The following is a 19321-nucleotide window of genomic DNA, read 5'->3' as shown; positions in this document are numbered from 1 at the left end:
TGTTTATTATATTTTCATTACTTGTTTTCTTCTCCAAATTAGGTACTGGTTTGCATCAACAATCTTGGATAACATGGTCTAATCTCACATGCCAGAGTGGTCTTGGACAAGCAATGATAGAGGTATCTTTTGGTAATTAGTGGAATGTTCCAACTCCAAGCAAAGCATGAAATTGAGTTATTATGAATCTATGTATGCTGCAGCAGAATCAACAGCTTCAAAAGAAGCTTCAGATTGTGAAGAGTCTTGAAAGTGGCCTTAGGAATGATGCTCCAGATTCTGCAATAGCCATGCGTCAAAAGGTGAGACTAATTTTATTCAATTATTTAGCAAAAGTTTAAGTATGGATAGTAATTTAATATTGAAAACTTTACATGTTATCTGCACTAATATATAACTTCTATGTTTTGACAGTGGCTGGAAATGGAATCATTGAGTAATGCTGAGATTTATGTAGGCTGGAAATAGAACCACTGAATTATGCATTGCATAGTTATGTTGGCTGAAAATGGAATCAATAAATTATGCAGTTTATTGTGATTAGATATATAAAATTGGCTTTTATTCGATTTATTTATGTTGTTAGTTGTATGAGCAAATATTTATATGCTCTAGAACTTGGATTTTAAAGCTGTAGTACATGTTCTTAAATGATGCAGATCTATAGATCTTTAATATATGTGTATGTGTGTTTATCACTACTCCAATTCACAACTAGTACGTACACCGGACATCTTCACGAAGCTCCCTCATTCAGTGGTAATTGGTATGTTTGAAAGGTGCAAGAGGCTCTAATTTCTCATGTTCGATTTGTTGCATATGCATGTATTTAGAAAGTTGTTCTTTTCGTGATAAAGTAATTTTGAAAAGAAAAAAATGTGTCGCCGAAGGGATGATTAAATTTAATCGCAAAACATTCACATGTATGCCAGTCAATTTGATGATATAAATAACCCTCGATCAATATATTATTACTTTACATTTTTCAATAATTTAAATGTCTCAACTATATTTTCTAAATATTCATACTAAATATCATTCAAAAACACCTTAAATATTAATTATATATTTTTTGTATTCAATTGAAATGAAAGATAAGATGAGTTTGCAGTGACAACAGTGTCAAGTTAAGACATATGGCTTTAAAAGATCAATTACCAATAACCCTATGATACAGTGGTGTTGATAAGTGTGAAGACACTCAAATTCAAAATATTTACTGATGTATGCTCTTAGGCCACATTAAAGAGACTATTTTCACCTTATAAATACTTTTAAAAAGTAAAAGTTAGCTGGTTGAAATTTTTTCAATTCACATCCACAAATACTTAGTGAAGATGCTTTAAGTGATCTAAACTTAATTGTCTACGATCCTATTCAAATTTAGTATTTTTCACAAATAGTTTGTTAAAATTTTCAGCTATCCACATCAAAACTATAAAAATACAATACTAAATTGATCCCACAATCAAATACTATTTAACATAGTCTTATTAACTATCAGCAACACAGCATGTGTGTAATACATTGTTTGTGCTTATATGTTGCAGACATACATGTAAAGTTTCTAAAAGCCGAAGTGCAAAATATACACAAAACAAACATCATAGTAATCAATTCACTAGGAAGAAATAGAATGGTAAGAGGACCACATTACAAATGCTATTATTTGGTTCTAACAGATGATAGATCAGTCAACCCACCAGCCATCCTCTCAGCCTTTTCAGCACGCTCACCTGAAAATTGGTTTGTAAAACTCGAGCATATATGCTGATTACATAAAAATGTACTAGTAATTTTTTTTCTTTCATTTTTAGACAACTTAGGGAAGCAAACAGTTACCTGTGCGAACTCTTATTACATCAGATACAGGCATCACTGCACAATTAAAGTTCCATTAAAAATACAATTCCAAATTATGCCATTATGAGAGCTTGGGCATTTAAGATAAGATAGATGAAATATGCATCTAGATTCATATTTTGGAGGATTAGGATACTAAGAAATAATTACTGTTGCCTATAAATAAGAAGAGCATGTGATAGGAATTTTGGCTCAGAACAGACCACAATGTATAATTCACTTGTATAACAGCTAAAAAAACAACTAAAAAAAAGTAGGTTTCAGCCTTACAGAAAATTTTGCCATCACCAATCTCCCCAGTCCTTGCTGACTCCAAAATTTTGTCGAGCACTGCCTCAACCTGAAGAAATACATGATACATATCAGAGATGCTGCAGAAAGTAACATTTTTTTTGTAATTTAAGTAGTTTGAAGTTTTATTCTGAGTTGTAACTAACTACTAAACACCACTGAACTGAAGATGTGTATTCTAACTACTCAGGCCATGTCATTTGTTGTCAAACAAAAGAAAACTGTTTTGTTTAGTCACTTGAAATTCAAACACTTTGAAACAGTGACTAATCATGTATGTGTTTAGAAGAGACTGAAAAGGCAAGAACCAATGGTGACGGGATTATCAAATATCCAAGAACCAATAGGCCTAGCCACAAGACCTGAGAAGACCCAAATCCGTAGACTTCTGACATTGTCATGTTCATTATTTATAATATTAGGCATTTAAAAGTAATGTTTTCAGAGGTGTCAGTGTTACATAAGTACACAACCAATTGTAGCTCATGAAGCTAGTGAAATTACAAACAAATGTAAACACACCTGGTTTTTCCTCACTACTATTTCCATTTTAACTTTGACAACAAAACTGTCTTCAGAAAATTCAGAGCCTGTGAAGAATACACCATTAATAAAAGACAATCATGTAAGTGTGCATGTGATCTTACAAGTAATATGCATAATAAAGAAAAGTGTACAACTCTAAAGGAAGGTAAATATGTATGTCCTGACTCTTAAAACACAGCTAAAGTTGGCTGGCCGCAGGCCTAAACTTGTGTGCTCACAGAAGTCTTAAAACACAGCTAGAGTATATTTTCAGTATTTTATTCAGTGATCTACTTACCTCCCTGCCTCTCTGTCGAACCACCCTGAGCACCAAACCCCTTGACATCAGATACAGTGACACCACGAATTCCCATTTTCAACAAAGCCTTCAAATAAATAAAAAATAAACTCAGTATCAGCACATGTCAGCAAGCTAGTAGGTATAATAGCAGTATTGGCTAAATCAGTTACTCGAGAGAGGTACAAACTCAACAAATGTAAAGCCATGATGAATCTCATCCCAAGAGAATAATGAGCTCGTTCTATAATGAAAAACTAATGCAGTACTTCCCCTTATTGCATTTGTAGCAACAACTTTATGTACTTACTGCTGGAAATCTACTGAGTAAAACCTTTTGGAAGTAGAAAAAAATGAGATACTGAATGAAATCAGATGAATGAATATCAGACAGAGATACATAATTTATATACACAACACGTGTGCTAACCAAATGCCAACTAATTAACCAAATTATTAACTCACTTTACAACTAATTAACTAACACTTATGTACATTAGCTGAGATGCATAACCAATCAACTCACTGAATAGTTTATCAACTCACAGAATAGTTTATTGACTCACAAAATGCGTGCTAACAGAATTAACCAAATCACAGAATAGTTAATCGACTTTGAAACTAATTTACTAAAACTATGCTAACAGAATTAACCAACTAACTAACTTTTTTGGAAAAACAGAACTAACTAACTAACTTTTTGGAAAACAGAACTAACTAACTAACTAACTAACTAACTTTTTTGGAAAAACAGAATTAACTAACTAACTAACTTTTTTGGGAAAAAAGAATTAAGTAACTAACTAACTTTTTTGGAAAAACAGAATTAACTAACTAACTAACTAACTTTTTTGGAAAAACTGACTTAACTTTTTTTTGGACATACTAATTAACAGAATAGCTAACCAAATGCTAACTAACTAATTAACAGAATTCAATTGAAAAATAGTAACAGAATTCAATTGAAAAATAGTAACAGAATTCAATTAAAAAATAATAACAGATTTCAATTATAAAATAATAGTAACAGATTTCAATTAAAAAATAATAACAGATTTCAATTAAAAAATAATAACAGATTTCAATTAAAAATGATTCAGTATAAAAAAACAACAGAATAGTTAACTGACTTCTTAACAAATTAACCAACACTTTTATACTGTAAAAATCTACTACATGCATAACTCAAATTCAAGAGAGCGTAGGTATCAAAGACGAAGCATCCAATTCAGTAAAAATAACAAGAATCGCATCCAATTCAATGAATATAACAAGAATCGCATCCGATTTAGTGAAAATAACAAGAATCGCATCCAATTTCACACATGCAAAAAAAAATCAATGAAAAATGAAAACGCATTACCGAAGAAACATGAGGAATTCTCCATGGCCTGTTCATCGTTCAAAAAAGAGATTAAAAAAAAAGCGAAAACATAAATAAGCATCAAGAACAATCTGGATTCAACTGATTCCACAGTAAACATGAAAGAAAAGTGCTATAACCTGAGAATCGCTTCAATTTTGTAAAACTTGGAATCTGGAACATAGTCTGAGATCAAACGAAAAAGATTTAGCAACGGTATTTCAAGAATGAATACGATGAACATAGAAAACGCATTCGCACCAGGAAGATTCTGAGCTCTGACTTTGGGAAGAATCGGTGCAGTTCTTCTGCTACTTAGAAGCACATTGCGGTTAGGACAATCTCCGAAACGCTTGCGAATGACGCTGAAAGTTGAAAAAGGAATTTCAGTTTGTTTGAGCTGAAAACTCGCAAAATTGAACACGTTCGTACTCGAGATCAAAGCCATTATTTCTCTCACTCGCTCGCTCGCTCACTATACAGTCAACTTTAATGGAATTTCCTTTTCAAGATATGATATTATATAGTAACATTTTGCACAGGGATCGGTGAAAAGGAATCCCAAACTCCAGGCCCAAACCCAAGGCCCAAACCCAAGGCCCAAATTCCAGGCCCAACTCCATTATCATTTTTTTCTGTAATAATAACTCAGAACTACTAGCAAATTAAGTATGATTTGTTAATAAAGTAGTATAAGGAGTAGGAGTATTTTGTAGTTTGAATGGATTTGTGGAGTTTAGGGGTGTTCAAAATCAAATTAATTTAAATAAAAATTTAAATCAAAATAAGCCCTTATCCACAATTTTAAAAAATATTTATTCTTTTGAATTTTTACTAATTTATGCTAATTTTTAAGAAAAATCAAATTTTATTTTTTATAATAGAAATTAACACTTCTGTTCCAGAAAAAAAGGGAAATTTAGGGCATGTTTGAATTGATTTCCAAAAACTGTATTTTAGTTTTCAAAAATTATAAAATTAAAAATTTGTTTGATAATACTTTTCTATCATAAAGTTTTCAAAATTAATTTTAGTATTTTGTTTTTAAAAACTAAAAAGTGAAAACATCTTTTAGATGTTTTTCTTTTCTATTTGATGTTTTGAAAATATTCGAAAAATAATAATTTTTTATTAATGGCATTACTATAAATATGTTAAATTTTTTGTTTTTTATTTTGTTTTTGCAAGTTTGTGAATTTTTTTAATACAGCATCACGATAACAATGTTCTGTGTTTTTCTAATTTTGTTTTAAAATATTTGTGAGTTTTTTTTTACTGTATCATATGTTTTATCCATTTTTAATCGTAGAAAAAAATCAACTTTAATATAGAACTCTCTCAATTTATTATTTTTAATCAAAAGTAAAATTTATAATAATATATTTAAATTGGTAAAGTTTATCTTTTTTAATATAGTCCATATTTGATGACTCATGAAAATTATTATATCTTTTATTTGGCATTATTTATTTAAAGTCTTAATTATATTTAAATTTTATTTTAGATCCCTTAATTTTTATTGGTTCTATGTTGCTCCGTTATATTACAATACCAAATACTTTAGTACTTTAATTTTTATTTTGATATTTTATTTATTTTAAAAATTACTGTAGATTCTAAAATAAATTAAATAATATTGATTTGAATGTTATAAAAAAATTAAATTAATTATAAATAAATATATTATATATGAGTTTGCTAAGATAGAGCCATTTAATTTTTAACGAGTATATATATATATATAAATATATATATATATATATAAAAATATATATATATATATATATATATATATATATATATATATATATATATATATATATATATATATTCAAATGATTAATAAAATATTAAAATAGAAAATCTTAAATATTCCAATTGTTTATTAACTTATCTTTTGATAAAATTATATATAGTTTTGATTTGTATCAGAGTTATTTTACTACTAAAACTTAAAAGATTAGATTTTAGGATCTTTAAGATATTCATTTTTAAAAAAAATTAGAAACCAAAAACAATTTCTCCAAACAAGTTTTTAAGTTTTTAATTTTTAAAACGATTTTTAAAAACAAAGCTATCAAACAGATTTTATTCCATTAGTTTTTTTAAAACTGATTTATAAAATTATTTTTAAAAATAGAAAATCAAAACTCAATCAAACGAGCCCTTAATTATTTTTGTACGTTTTTCATATATATATTTTCCTTTTATAAAGATATAATGTGATATAGTCAATACCAACTATTAACATATTATTCCCACCTTGAATTTTAAATAAATAAATAAAATATTTTTTTATGCTTATTAAAATAATAGTTAAGTATATTTAACTTTTTTCAATTTCGTACAAAAGAAATAATACAATTATTCATCTACTTTAACTAAATTGTTATCCATTAATAATATTAAGTAACTAATGTAATGATAATTTTTTAATAAAGATATTAAAGATGTTTGAATTTATTGACATTTGTTCATATTTAAAATTTAAAAAAAACAAAATATTTTTGTTTATAAATAAAATCGGAGAAAATATACGTTAAATTTACTCAAATAGTAAAGAGTAACTTGTATATTGAAGAATAAAAAGTGTGAGTCTCTATTTTTATGTCATGGCACTAATTGTAAAACACCTTCACAAAAATGATTTTTTTAATTGATATTATATTATAATAAAATGATATTGAATTTTTAAGACTAAATTATAATTTTGATCATCTATTTTAGTCAATTCACAAAACCAATCCATCTATTTTATTTTTTGAATAAATTTGTTTTCCTTTCTCATTTTTAGTAAAAAAAAGTCACGATATGTCTATTCTTTTTAATACGTCTCACGCACTTAGACTGATGTGGACATTGTTTTTGATATGTCATTTATATTTATTTATTTATTTATTTATATAACTAACATTTATTTTTAAAATAACAAATTGAGAAAATATACAAAATAATAAAATAGAAAAATGTGTTATATTAATTAGGTTTTTCTTCCTCAATTACTCATCGTCATAGACACTTTCTCATTCACATCAATCTCCTTTTTCTAGTTGATTTCAACAACATTTATCATCATCACTTTCTTCTTTGAATGATTCATCTTCTTTAATCGAATTTGACTTTAATTTCATATTCTTCGACTGTGAGGAAAATGGTTTGGTTGATATGATTTGGGGGTGGGATGAGGAGGAACACAAAATTTTGAGTTCTTCGACCACGAAGGAAAGGGTTTAGTTTATTTGAGTTGGGGTTGAGTGGCGTGAGTGAGGAGGAACACAAAATTCTTCGATTGTGAAGGAAATGGTTTGATTAATTTGATTTGGGGGTGGGGTGAGAAGGAACACAAATTTTCAGGTGAGGAGGAAAATAGCTAAGAAAATTGGAATTCTTCATGTATTAGAACACCAATTACAATCCTTTATATAGGAAGGAAGATGCTAATAATTAATTATCATATGTTGTTTTCTATCATAGCAAATCCTTTAACTAACTCTAACTACTTTGTTAACTATGGTAACAGTTATACATGGTCATGGCTAATATGTGCATGTATCATTGTTACTTGGCTCACGAGTAACCCCGTCATTTTGTAATATCCGCCACTAGTTGAGGGTGGGTAGTAGGGATGGCAAAAATGATAGTCTGCCCCCGCCCCTCTTTAAGTCCGCAAAAAAAATGGAGAGGGCAAGTTTGCCAAGTTAAATTGGATTTAAAAATCTAGTATGCCCCGCTAAGAAGAGATTTCACCAAGAAATTAGAAAGCATAAAATGGTAACTAAAAGTCTAAAATCATCAAGAAATTTCACCTAAAATAGAACAATTAAGAAGAGTTCAAAAACTATACTTCAAGTATTAACCTTCAATCAACCAAATTAAATATTTTGAGTGCTTGATAACTAGAATTAACCACCAAGCAACCAAAGTTTAATTTCAACCAACCAAAACCATAATAAGTATGAAGTGCAACACTAAAGTTTAAGTTCAACCAACCAAAATCATAATAAGTATTAAGTACAACACCAAAGTTAAGTGATTCAAATTACATAACATTGTCTAAAAAATAAGAGTGAAGCATTCTAAAATCTAAATCCTAATCATCAAGGTCAATAATATTATATGCACTTTTAGAACAAGTTGAACTCACTTTTTCATCTTCATTGTCATCATCATTTCCATCTACATTACAAAACAATGAAATAAATTCAATGGTTAGTAAAAAATATAACAAAAAATAGTAGATAACTATACTCATACTAAAAATAATTACCATCAACATTTTCAGACAATAGCCAGTTTTTATACTTGTTCAGAACTCTAGAACCAATACTAAAGGAAGATTCTGATGCAACAGTGGTAATATGAATGCTTAACAAGTCTCGAGCATTTACTGAAAGTTCGAGAAATTTTTGTCTAGTATTCTTCCACCATTATAGTACATCCAAATATTATGTGTAATCAAGATCCAACACTGGTTCTTCCAAATACATGTCAAGTTGACTTTGACCATTTCTTTTAGTCGTACTAGATTGTTGTCTACCCAATATAATTTCCTAAAATTATGACAATTGAATAACAATATAAAGTTAAATGAAACCAATTATTAAATTACACTTTCATATTACTTGGAAGAAACTAATTACTAAATCATGAACAAAAAACTTACATCAAATAGGCTTGGCTTAGTTGACATGGTTGAAGAGGTAGGAGTCCTTGAAGCATTGGAAGAAGAAATAGAATATTCTGCAAACAACTTATACAATTTTTGCTTTATGTTTTCCAACTTCAATTCCTAATTTAGTGGATCAATCACTTTATAACAATAGTCCAATGGGTCCAACTTCATTCTTGGATCTAAGACATCCCCAAATGCAAGAACAATAATATATTCATCCCAATACTTATCAAATTTCAAAATCATGCTAGTAGTCATGCTATTTATAACTCCATCTACATATTTTTAGTTGTCTATCAAAAGACAGTGATTTTTCTAAATTTGTAAGAAGTGCAAATTGGAAGTGGGATAGCTTGTTTTGGACATCAAATTGATAATTTTATAAAATGGCAACAAGAACCTGGTCATTTTTTTCAAGTCTCACCAGCTCTTCCTTTGAAAGATTACTTATATAATTTGCATCATAACAATGAAGGTTTCCAAATGCACATTGATACTTAAGAACATTTTTAAGCATCAAATGTGTTGAATTCCATCTTTGTAGATATATCTATAATCAATCCACTTCATACATCAATGTTACAAACCATATCAATACATTACTTAAATTTTACCATCCTACTCTCCGAACCCTTCACATGTTTGATGTTTTCCCTAATCTTTTACAAAGCACCTGAAGCTACTTTATGTCCCTCATACACATTAGATTTAAGATATGTGCAGAACAATGGACATGAAAGAACTCCCATTTACATAACAACAAATTTTGCAAGACTAGTTAACTCTTCAAAGTTTGCTGCATGACATCATTTGCAGAAGCATTGTCCAAAGTAATGCTAAAATATTCTTCTCTACTCCCCAATCAGTCAAAAACTCAGATGTTCTTTTACACGACTCAAAACCAGTTTGAGGAGGAGGCATGTGACAAAAGTTGAGGATTTTACTATTTAACTTTCAATTTTTATCAATATAATGAGCAATTAAAGTAGTATAGCCATCAATATTAAGTGATGTCCATAAATCAGAAGTTAAAGAAATCCTACAATGAGTGTTGGTCATTTCTATCTTAATCTTTTTCTTTTCCCTATTGTATATTCTAGCAACATAAGCCTTGGCGGTATTTTTAGTGATAAGAATGTAATCAGGATTCAAGTACTGAAGTCAAGTTGTAAGCTCATCAAACTCAGCAATATATAAAAGAAAGATCCTGCTTGATAATTAGTCGAGCACACATTCACGAGATATCAAATTATTAACCTTTAATGATTTTAACTTTCCTTACATGTCTAACATCATCTGACCAACATATCCAAAATTAACTTTCTTACAAACATCAAGATGACATTTTAGAGAAGTTGTCCCATATCGTTTTCCTTCACATACATATGATGAAACCACATGCATTGCCTTTTGCTATTTGCCTTCCCTCACTATCCAATCCTTCTATAATAGTAAAATACTTCCACATCTATGATATGATTAGGGATGTGCAAAAAAACCGGTTTACAAGAACCATTTAATAAAATCCGTAAACCAGTTTTAAATAATCCAAATTATTTTTTACAAAACTCAACCATTACCATTTTTCATGTTAAAGTAGTATATGGGTATTTAGTTTTTAAAACCAGTAAAAACCCAAAAAGTCCATATTTATAAAGTTACTTTAAGTTAACTTGTGTGGGCTTGTACCATTATAATTACCTTTTCTTTTAAATTTGTATATGGTTATGTTATAAGTATTGTCCCGCTATCAGACTAATATACAAATTTATAAATTTATTTTATTAAAATTTAAAATTAATTCCATAAAAGAGAAATTTATAAATAAAGATAAAAAGATAAAAAAAAAGAGTACATATTTTACTATTTATTTATTTTTAATTTAAGTTACTTAGTAAATTTAAATTTATGAATTTTTTACAAAACACTTTCTTTTTAAACGTATATAAAACTAATACTTTTAAAAAAAAATTATTTCTTCACCAATTTATTTTTAAGAAAAACTATTACTCCAACCATCCATCTTTGTAATACCGATAGATATGAATTTTATTTAAAACATTAATAATAATAAAATGTAAAGGAGAGTATATTCATTAGATTGAAATTTATTTATGACGCATGTATGTGAGGTATGTGATGTGGAAAAAAATATAATATAATTGAGGTAAGGTGCCAACATAAAATTGAAATCCATTGATAAAAATGTTAAACTTTGAATGTACAAGTAAACAATTGATATTAAGAAGTAATATATCAAATAACAATATTTCTAGAAGAAGAAATATTATTGATATTGAAAAGAAATCCATTCATTTATTGTTAATTTTTTTTTTTACATTACAATATCTTTTTATTGATTTGAGATATATTTTAGTTTTATTAAAAAAAATTGTTTTGATTCATTTAAAGTATTCAATTTATATTGAATCACACCACAATCACACTAAAAAATAATTGTTTCCTCTAAAAATACAAAAATAAATGAATTTTATGAAGAATCCTTTGAAAAACTGATTTATAATTAAAACTGGTTTATGGTTAAAACTGATTTTAAACTGGTTTTGAACCGACTTGGAACCACTTTCAATTATTAAATTGGTTTTTCCTATAAATGATTTGGTTTATAAACCTAAATCATAAAATAAGGTTGGTTCACATGATTTGGTGAACCATGCACACCCCTATATGTGATTTCAGTTTTCTCTTAATGTTTTTTATTTTACTAGGTTTCCCTAATATATTATTATTAGGTTCCACCGATTCACAGTTTTATTCAACAATTAGGTCTAAATCTACACCCTCATCAATTGGAGCTAAGAAATCCATATACAAACTAAGTCCTAAAACACAATAAATTTCACCAATAATATATAATTTCAAGATTTCAAACATATGCATACTTATCAAACAAAAAATATGCAAACTGATAAAAAATATACAAACTAATCAAACTAACCAAACTTTGAAATCAAACATGTCGAAATTGATATATATATATATATATATATATATATATATATATATATATATATTATATATATATATATATATATATATATATATATATATATATATATATATATATATATATATATATATATATATATATATATATATATATATATATATAAACTTTTGATGAGGATGTGCAAAATACAAATTGAAAATAACATTGAAATCATAAACTGATATGCAAACTAACCGAACTTTGAAATCAAAACTAATATGCAAACTAACCAAACTTTGGATTTCAACATATATTTTCACAATGCAGGCTGAAAAAATAAACAAATATTAATAGACATCAACACTTTAAATAAATAAAAAATCTCAAGAATATAAAAGACAAGAAGAACTACATCATAAGGCTTTTGATTTATTTGTGTTTTCAGCCACAAATGATGTTTATATGCAAGGAATTGAATCCATCAAGTTAAATAGAAAAAGAGGTATCTCGAGACTGAGAGAGAGTCGTTGAACACTGAAAAGGAATAAGAGTTTCGTTGTGTGTGATTTTGTCTTGCGTGGTGGCGCCGTCGTGCATAACTTCGTCGTGTTTTGTCTGATTTTATTTGAGAGTGACCATCACGAGCAAGACGTATGCAAGAGTGAATGGACATTGTGAGCAAGACGTCCCCAAGGAGTGAGAGAGAATGAGAGATAGGTCATTGGTTTTTTAATGGATATTGGGCTATTTGTTTTTTTTAAACTTGTCATGGACCATTTTTAAAAAATTATGGACTAAGATGGAAAAGTATTTAAATAATTATAACGAGAATATGAAGTTACAAGTCAAAAATATTAAATAATAATAGAAAAAATTCACTATTGATTCTAATATTTTTTTAAATAATGTCAAAACAAAAATAATATTTATATAAAAATATATATATGATTGATTCAAATATTTTTATATTTGAAAAGAATTATAGGCATTGATTTATTATCTCTTTTAAAAATAATAACCTTTTTTGGTTGAACAATTCAATTTTTTAATTTCATTTTTATTATATTTCGGAAAAAATGACTGTATCATATCCGTGTGAAAGCACGGGTATTCCACTAGTTTTTTTTTTATATTTTTAAATATATTTTTCAATATCTTTAATAAAAAATAATTTGGCTTAATTGCAAATTTAGTCCCCCTATTTTGTCTTTTTTAGTTTTGATCACTTTATTTTAAAAAACACGAATTTTAATTCTTTTTTAATTTTGGGATGAATTTCAGCCCCCTCTCCAATTTGAAATTTAATTTTAATGATGTGGCGCTATGTTTGCTGACGTGTCAATGTCATGTCATTTTCATTAATAATGATTATGCCACATGTATAATTTTTTTTTTAATAATATTATTATTATTTTAAATTTTAAAAAAATTACTTAAATTGAACTACATGAAACAACACCAAATCAAAATCAATTTTCATCTCTTCTATTTTCAGTTCTTTCTTAATTCAAACCTACTCAAAATTAAATCCTCCAACACCTGTAGATTTGTACAAAAAAACCCATTGATTTCTCTTCATCCCACTTTACCCAATTTTTTTTAGATTCTTGTAGTTGTATGATTCTTGATTGGGTTTAGCTTCTTGTTTCCATTGTCTGAAATGAAGAAGAGGGAAAAAGGGTTTATCATGGTGGAACTACAATTGTGTGGGTGGTATCGGAAAGTGAAAGGGAAATCGAAATCTAACCCTACTCCCTCCGCTTCAGATCAAAGAACACCCACATAATGGCGGTGTACGGTGGTGATGGCTATGTGCGTGGTTGAGGAACTTGTGGTGTCCGATTTCACGGTGTTGTTGTGTGGTTGTGCGGCAATCCGATTTTGTGATGGTGTTGTGCAACTGCGCGGTGGCCCGGTTTTACGGTGGTGTTGTGTCGCCGCTGAGGTAAATCAACTTTTATAGAAAGATTCTTGAAACCCAACAAAGGGTTTTTGTTCTAGTTTTTTGATGTAATGTTTCTTCATATTTGGTTGTTACCGTATGTTATTTGAGTCTAAGAAGAAATCATTGAGATGATTTGTATTTCTTTTTGATACTTGTTTTGTTCTCTTGTTTTTCTCCTCTTTATATTTTGTTTGAGATGGTGTGTGTTGTTGATTTGAGATTTTTTATTTTTTTAGATGTGATTGAATTGATGAGGAGGAAGAGAGTAATAATGATGGAGCTGCCATTATATAAATACTATGTGTTTTCTTTGTAGCAACATATGATAGAAAGAATGTACTCCCCTTTCCTCCTTCACATTCCACTTTGTGAAAAAATCAAGGGATTGAAGATTTGATTTATGAAGATTTGTGTAAAAATTTTGGAAAAATAAAGGGATGTGTTGGAAATCCACCATAACCTATGGAGAATTTCTATCAATCTTATTGAACAAGATTGTTATCACCCACACAATGACAATGAAAAGAAAAGAACGATTGAGAAAGAAAAAAAACGTTGGAGAATAATAATATTTCTACAGAGTTTCTCTCTGCCCACCAAAAACTGCAAAATTCTGTGAATACAATGTTATGAGTTTTCTTTTCTCTTCATATAAGAATAAGGGTTACTCCCTCTATTTATAGGTTTATGTTAGCTTACTCCCTAAGTCAAAGCCCAAAACTATTAAAGTCCAAAATAGATAACACTACTAAAAAAATGGCCTAAGTCAAAATCATACATGAAGCAACATGCTTCGACACTTCGACACACTAATACAACTCGACATACTAGGTGATTCGACACTTACTTGCTTCTGTTGAGCAACCTACTTTAAAACAAGGAGTTATAATTCAATACACCACCTAATTCATTGTGTCTAATCTATCTACATTCACCATAGCTCTTAGTCTTCTGAGCACTTTGACTTGTACTCCCTTCGTCATGATGTCTGTAATCCGACTCTTAGTTCTACAGTGTTATAAAATCATCTTCTCATCTGCTACCCGTTCTCGAAGATAATTGAACCTCATTTCGATGTGATTGCTTCGACCATGTGCTATCGGATTCTTCGCTAGATTGATAACTGACATGCTGTCGATCTTCATGGTAATTGCTCCATGACTCATTGTTGTTATCTCTTCGACCAGATTCACCATCCATGTTGCTTTACATGCACAAATGGAAGCAACTATGTATTCTGCTTCGCACGACGATAATGCCACTACTGATTTCTTTCTCGAACTCCAAGAAACTGGTGCACCACCTAGCATAAACACATAGCCAGTTGTGGATTTTCGATCCTCAGCATCACTACACCAACTTGAGTTGATGTATCCCACTAGTTTGCATTCTTTTCCTTCATCAGCTACAGGAAACAAAATGCCATAATCGAGAGTTCCTTTCATATACCTTAGTATCCTCTTCCTCGCTGCTAGATGTGATACCTTTGGCTTCAGCATGAATCTACTCACCATACCTACATTGTATGATAAGTCAAGCCTTGTGTGGCAAAGGTATCGAAATTACCCATTAAGTCTTCTATATTGGGTTAGGTCGACATCATCTGAATATGAATCTTTTGACAGTTGTAATCTGGGCTCAGCTGGAGTCGAAGTTGGGTTGTAATCTAGCATCTCAAATCTCTTGAGTATTTTTCCTGCATACCTTCTTTGATGCATCATCAAACCTCTACCACTCTTGTAGAATTCGATACCAAGGAAATATGAGATGTCACCCAAATCTGACATTTCGAATTCCTTATTGAGATCACCTTTGAAATCTTCGATCTCCTTCTTGCAGCTACCTATTATCAACAAGTCATCGACATGGAGACATAGTATAAGCAATTCACTCTTGTTTCTTCTTACATATACTCCATATTCAGTTGTGCACTTCACAAATTCCTTCTCCCTTAGAAATCCGTCTATCTTCTTGTTCCAAGCTCTTGGAGCTTTTTTAAGTCCGTACAGGATTTTATGGAGCCTGTACACCTTTCTTTCTTCACCTTGTTTCACAAACCCACCTGGTTGTTCAACATAAAATTCTTCTTTTAAGGAGCCATTTAAGAATACACATTTCACATCCATATGACACAGCTGTCAGTTGTTCATATTTGCTAGACTAACAACCAACTTGATTGTTTTAATCCTAGCAACAGGTGCAAAAACTTCGTCGAAGTCGATTCCTTCTTTCTGAAGAATTCCTTTCATCACAAGTCTTGCCTTGTGTTGAGACACTTCTCCTTTGGGATTCAACTTCACCTTGTATACCCACTTCACATTGATTGCCTTCTTGTCTTGGGGCGATTCAACAAATGACCAAGTGTTATTGACTTCGATTGACTTCAGTTCTTCATTCATTACTTTCACCCACTTCGAAACTTTCAATGCCTCAACTGCATTGACCGGTTCGACATCTGGGTAGAAAGCATAGTGTACCAACCCACCTTTTTCATTGACCATATCATCTGATGTAATCACACATTCTTGTAACCTTGAAGTCCCGTGTCTTATTCTTTGAGGTCTGATTATGCCTACTTCACCTCTCACTTCTTGTCGAACTTCTCTTTCGACTTCACTAGCTGGTTCATCATATAAGATTCTCACTGAATCCTTCTTAACATTCCCAGTTCAATCTCATTCCTTAAGCTCATCTATGATCACGTCCCTGCTAATCACCACTTGCTTGTTCACTAGGCCGAACAACTTGTATCCTCTAGTCGAATGATATACTATCAGGATCATCCGACTCGACTTGTCATCAAGTTTTCTTCTCAAATGATCTGACACATGTCTATGTGTTATAGATCCAAACACCTTCAGATGACTCAAGCTAGGCTTGACACCAAACCAACATTCTTCTGGCGTGATTCCTTTTAGCTTCTTCGTTGAACATCTGTTCAGGATATATGTTGCAGTCGACACAACTTCTCCCCATAATTCTTTGGGTAGATGTTTTCCTTTCAACATACTTATCACCATATTCATGATGGTTCTATTCTTCCTTTTTGCGACTCCATTTTGCTGTGAAGTGTAGGGTGACACCACCTCATGCACAATCCATTCTTTCACACATAATGCGTCGAAGTATTTCGACACATATTCTCCACCACCATCAGTCCTCAGAATCTTGAGCTTTTGACTGCTTTGTCTTTCGACTATAAATTTAAACTTGGCAAATACCTCGATCACTTCACTTTTCTTCTTGATCAGGTAAGCCCACAGTTTCCGACTGAAATCATCTATGCATGTAACAAAGTATTTTTCACCTCAAATCGAATCCACCTGGATAAGACCACATACATCAGAGTATATGACTTCAAGATTTGCCTTTGAACTGCTTCCTGCATCCTTACTGAAGTTGTTCTTGTGCTGCTTCGCCTGTACACATTCTTCACACACTTCGTTTGGAATGTCTATTTTTGGTAATCCTGAAACCATATTTCTCCTCTTCAAATCTCTGATGTCTTTGAAATTGAGATGACTAAGTCTATAATGTCATATCCATTCATCTCTATTGGCTGCTGTTGCAAGGAACTTATGTTCCATCACATTTAGCTCAATCTTGAAGGTTCTATTATGAGACATTGGAGCCTTCAAGATCAACATTCCATTTGATTCGAAAACTCTCATCAGCTTGTCTTCGATCGACACCTTGTAATTCTTTTCGACTTACTGCCTTATGTTAAGAAAATTACTTTTCATGCCTGGTATGCACAACACATTTGAAATTACTGACCTCTTGCAATTTTTCCTCATAATCAGAACATCACCAATACCTAGATGTGTGCAAAAAAAACGGTTATTCATAACCAAATTGGTATTCAAATTGTTCCACTTTGAAAAAACCAAACCAAATGCTAAATTTGGATATTCATTTTGTTATCCAAATATAAACTGGTACCCATTATAAAAATTTGGTTTTGTTATTGAATATCTAAATTTTACTATTCGTTAAATTTTTATATTTGTCTATTTTCATGTTTTATCACATTATAAATTAATTTTATATTTTAAAACTTTTTAAATTTCATAAAAAAAATATTTTAAAAATAAAATTCAGAATTTTATTTTTCTTTTCACGAAAATATTATATTCGGAAAAATTATATTTGATATTTTTTTTTCAAATAAAATTATTATTTTCTTCTAAATAAATAAAAAAATTATCAAAAATATTTTGTATTTTTTTCAGTAAAAAAATTTATTTTTGGATAATTTTTTTAATTTTCAAAAAGGTTATTTTTTCAAATTTTCAGAATAAATTTTTTATTTATTTTCAGAAAAAAAAATTATAATTTCATAATAGTAATTATTTTTTACTTTCAAAATTTTTTTATTTTCAATTATTTATTTTTTTTAAATAAATTTTTTTCAGTTATTTTTTATTTTTCGGAATAATTTGTTTTTTAAGATATTTTTTTCATTTTCAGAATATAATTTGATTATTTTCAATTTTTATATATATATATATATTTGAATATTTTTTATTTTTTTTCTTAAAAAAATTATTTTTTGTATGTTTTTTAAATTTTAAAAGAAAAAATATTTTAAAACCTCATAAAATTTGTTTATATTTTTAAATTTAAAAATTAATATTAATTTAAAGAAAATAAAAATTTAAATTAAATTAAATAATTTTGATTAAAATCAATTCCCATTTGAAACCGGTTTTAAACCGGTTCGGAACCAATTTAGAATCGATTTGGAATTTTAAATTGGTTTTTGTGAGAAGTGGTTTGGTTTATAAACCATAACCATAAAAATGGATTGGTTCATATTAAATGGAATCCATGCACATCCCTACCAATACCTTCAACTGCTAGAGTATTGTCATTTGCAAATTTCACTATGTTCTTCATTGAGGGTTTTATGTTGACAAACCAGTCTTTTCTTCTAGACATGTGTGATGAGCATCTTGAGTCCAAGTACCATTGGTCCTTGAATCTTTCTTCATCTCTTACTGTAACCATTAACAACATCTCTTCTTCTTCATGTTTCGTAAGCGTCACATAAGTTTCTTGACTCTTCTGCTTTTCTGGACAATCACTAGAATATTGACCATGCTTATGACAATTGTAATACTGAATGTGACTCTTGTATGACTTTTGACCACCACCTTTTCCTCTACCTACAACACCACCTTTTTGGTTGCCTTGGTTCTAGGGTTTTCTATGATTCAACCAGTTTCCTTCTTGCTGATTTTGACTAGTCGAATTGTTGTAGTCTCCTCTACCTTTGTTGTCATTCCAACTTCCTTTGCTTTTCCTTTCTTTTGTTGATTGCGCCTGAAAAACCATATCACTATACTTTCTTGCAACTCTTTACGCCATTATTTGTTCATGAGATTTAAACGTCCCTCGAAGCTCTTCCTTTG

The 19321-nt window shown here is 29.6% G+C and overlaps 1 protein-coding gene and 1 long non-coding RNA gene across 2 annotated transcripts; one reads left to right on the top strand and one right to left on the bottom strand.

Moving 5' to 3' along the window:
- Positions 1 to 1473: 1473 nt before the first annotated feature.
- LOC127132584 (nitrogen regulatory protein P-II homolog) lies at positions 1474 to 4863 on the bottom strand. The gene is made up of 8 exons (XM_051061540.1): positions 4602 to 4863; positions 4481 to 4526; positions 4341 to 4368; positions 2978 to 3065; positions 2677 to 2744; positions 2134 to 2203; positions 1843 to 1878; positions 1474 to 1736 (listed from the first exon to the last, which is right to left on the bottom strand). The coding sequence occupies exons 1-8, from the start codon at positions 4786 to 4788 to the stop codon at positions 1666 to 1668; spliced, it is 594 nt and encodes a 197-aa protein (XP_050917497.1). The 5' UTR covers positions 4789 to 4863; the 3' UTR covers positions 1474 to 1665.
- Positions 4864 to 13353: 8490 nt separating this feature from the next.
- LOC127132583 (uncharacterized) lies at positions 13354 to 14488 on the top strand. Its single transcript, XR_007806781.1, has 2 exons — positions 13354 to 13907; positions 14144 to 14488. It is a non-coding gene; the product is annotated as an uncharacterized LOC127132583 (long non-coding RNA).
- The last annotated feature ends 4833 nt before the right edge of the window (positions 14489 to 19321 follow it).

This window comes from Lathyrus oleraceus, chromosome 3 (assembly GCF_024323335.1).
Source record: "Lathyrus oleraceus cultivar Zhongwan6 chromosome 3, CAAS_Psat_ZW6_1.0, whole genome shotgun sequence".
Classification (NCBI taxonomy): Eukaryota; Viridiplantae; Streptophyta; class Magnoliopsida; order Fabales; family Fabaceae; genus Lathyrus; species Lathyrus oleraceus.
Note: the sequence above shows the minus strand (reverse complement) of the source record. Positions and strands in the feature narration are given on the sequence as shown.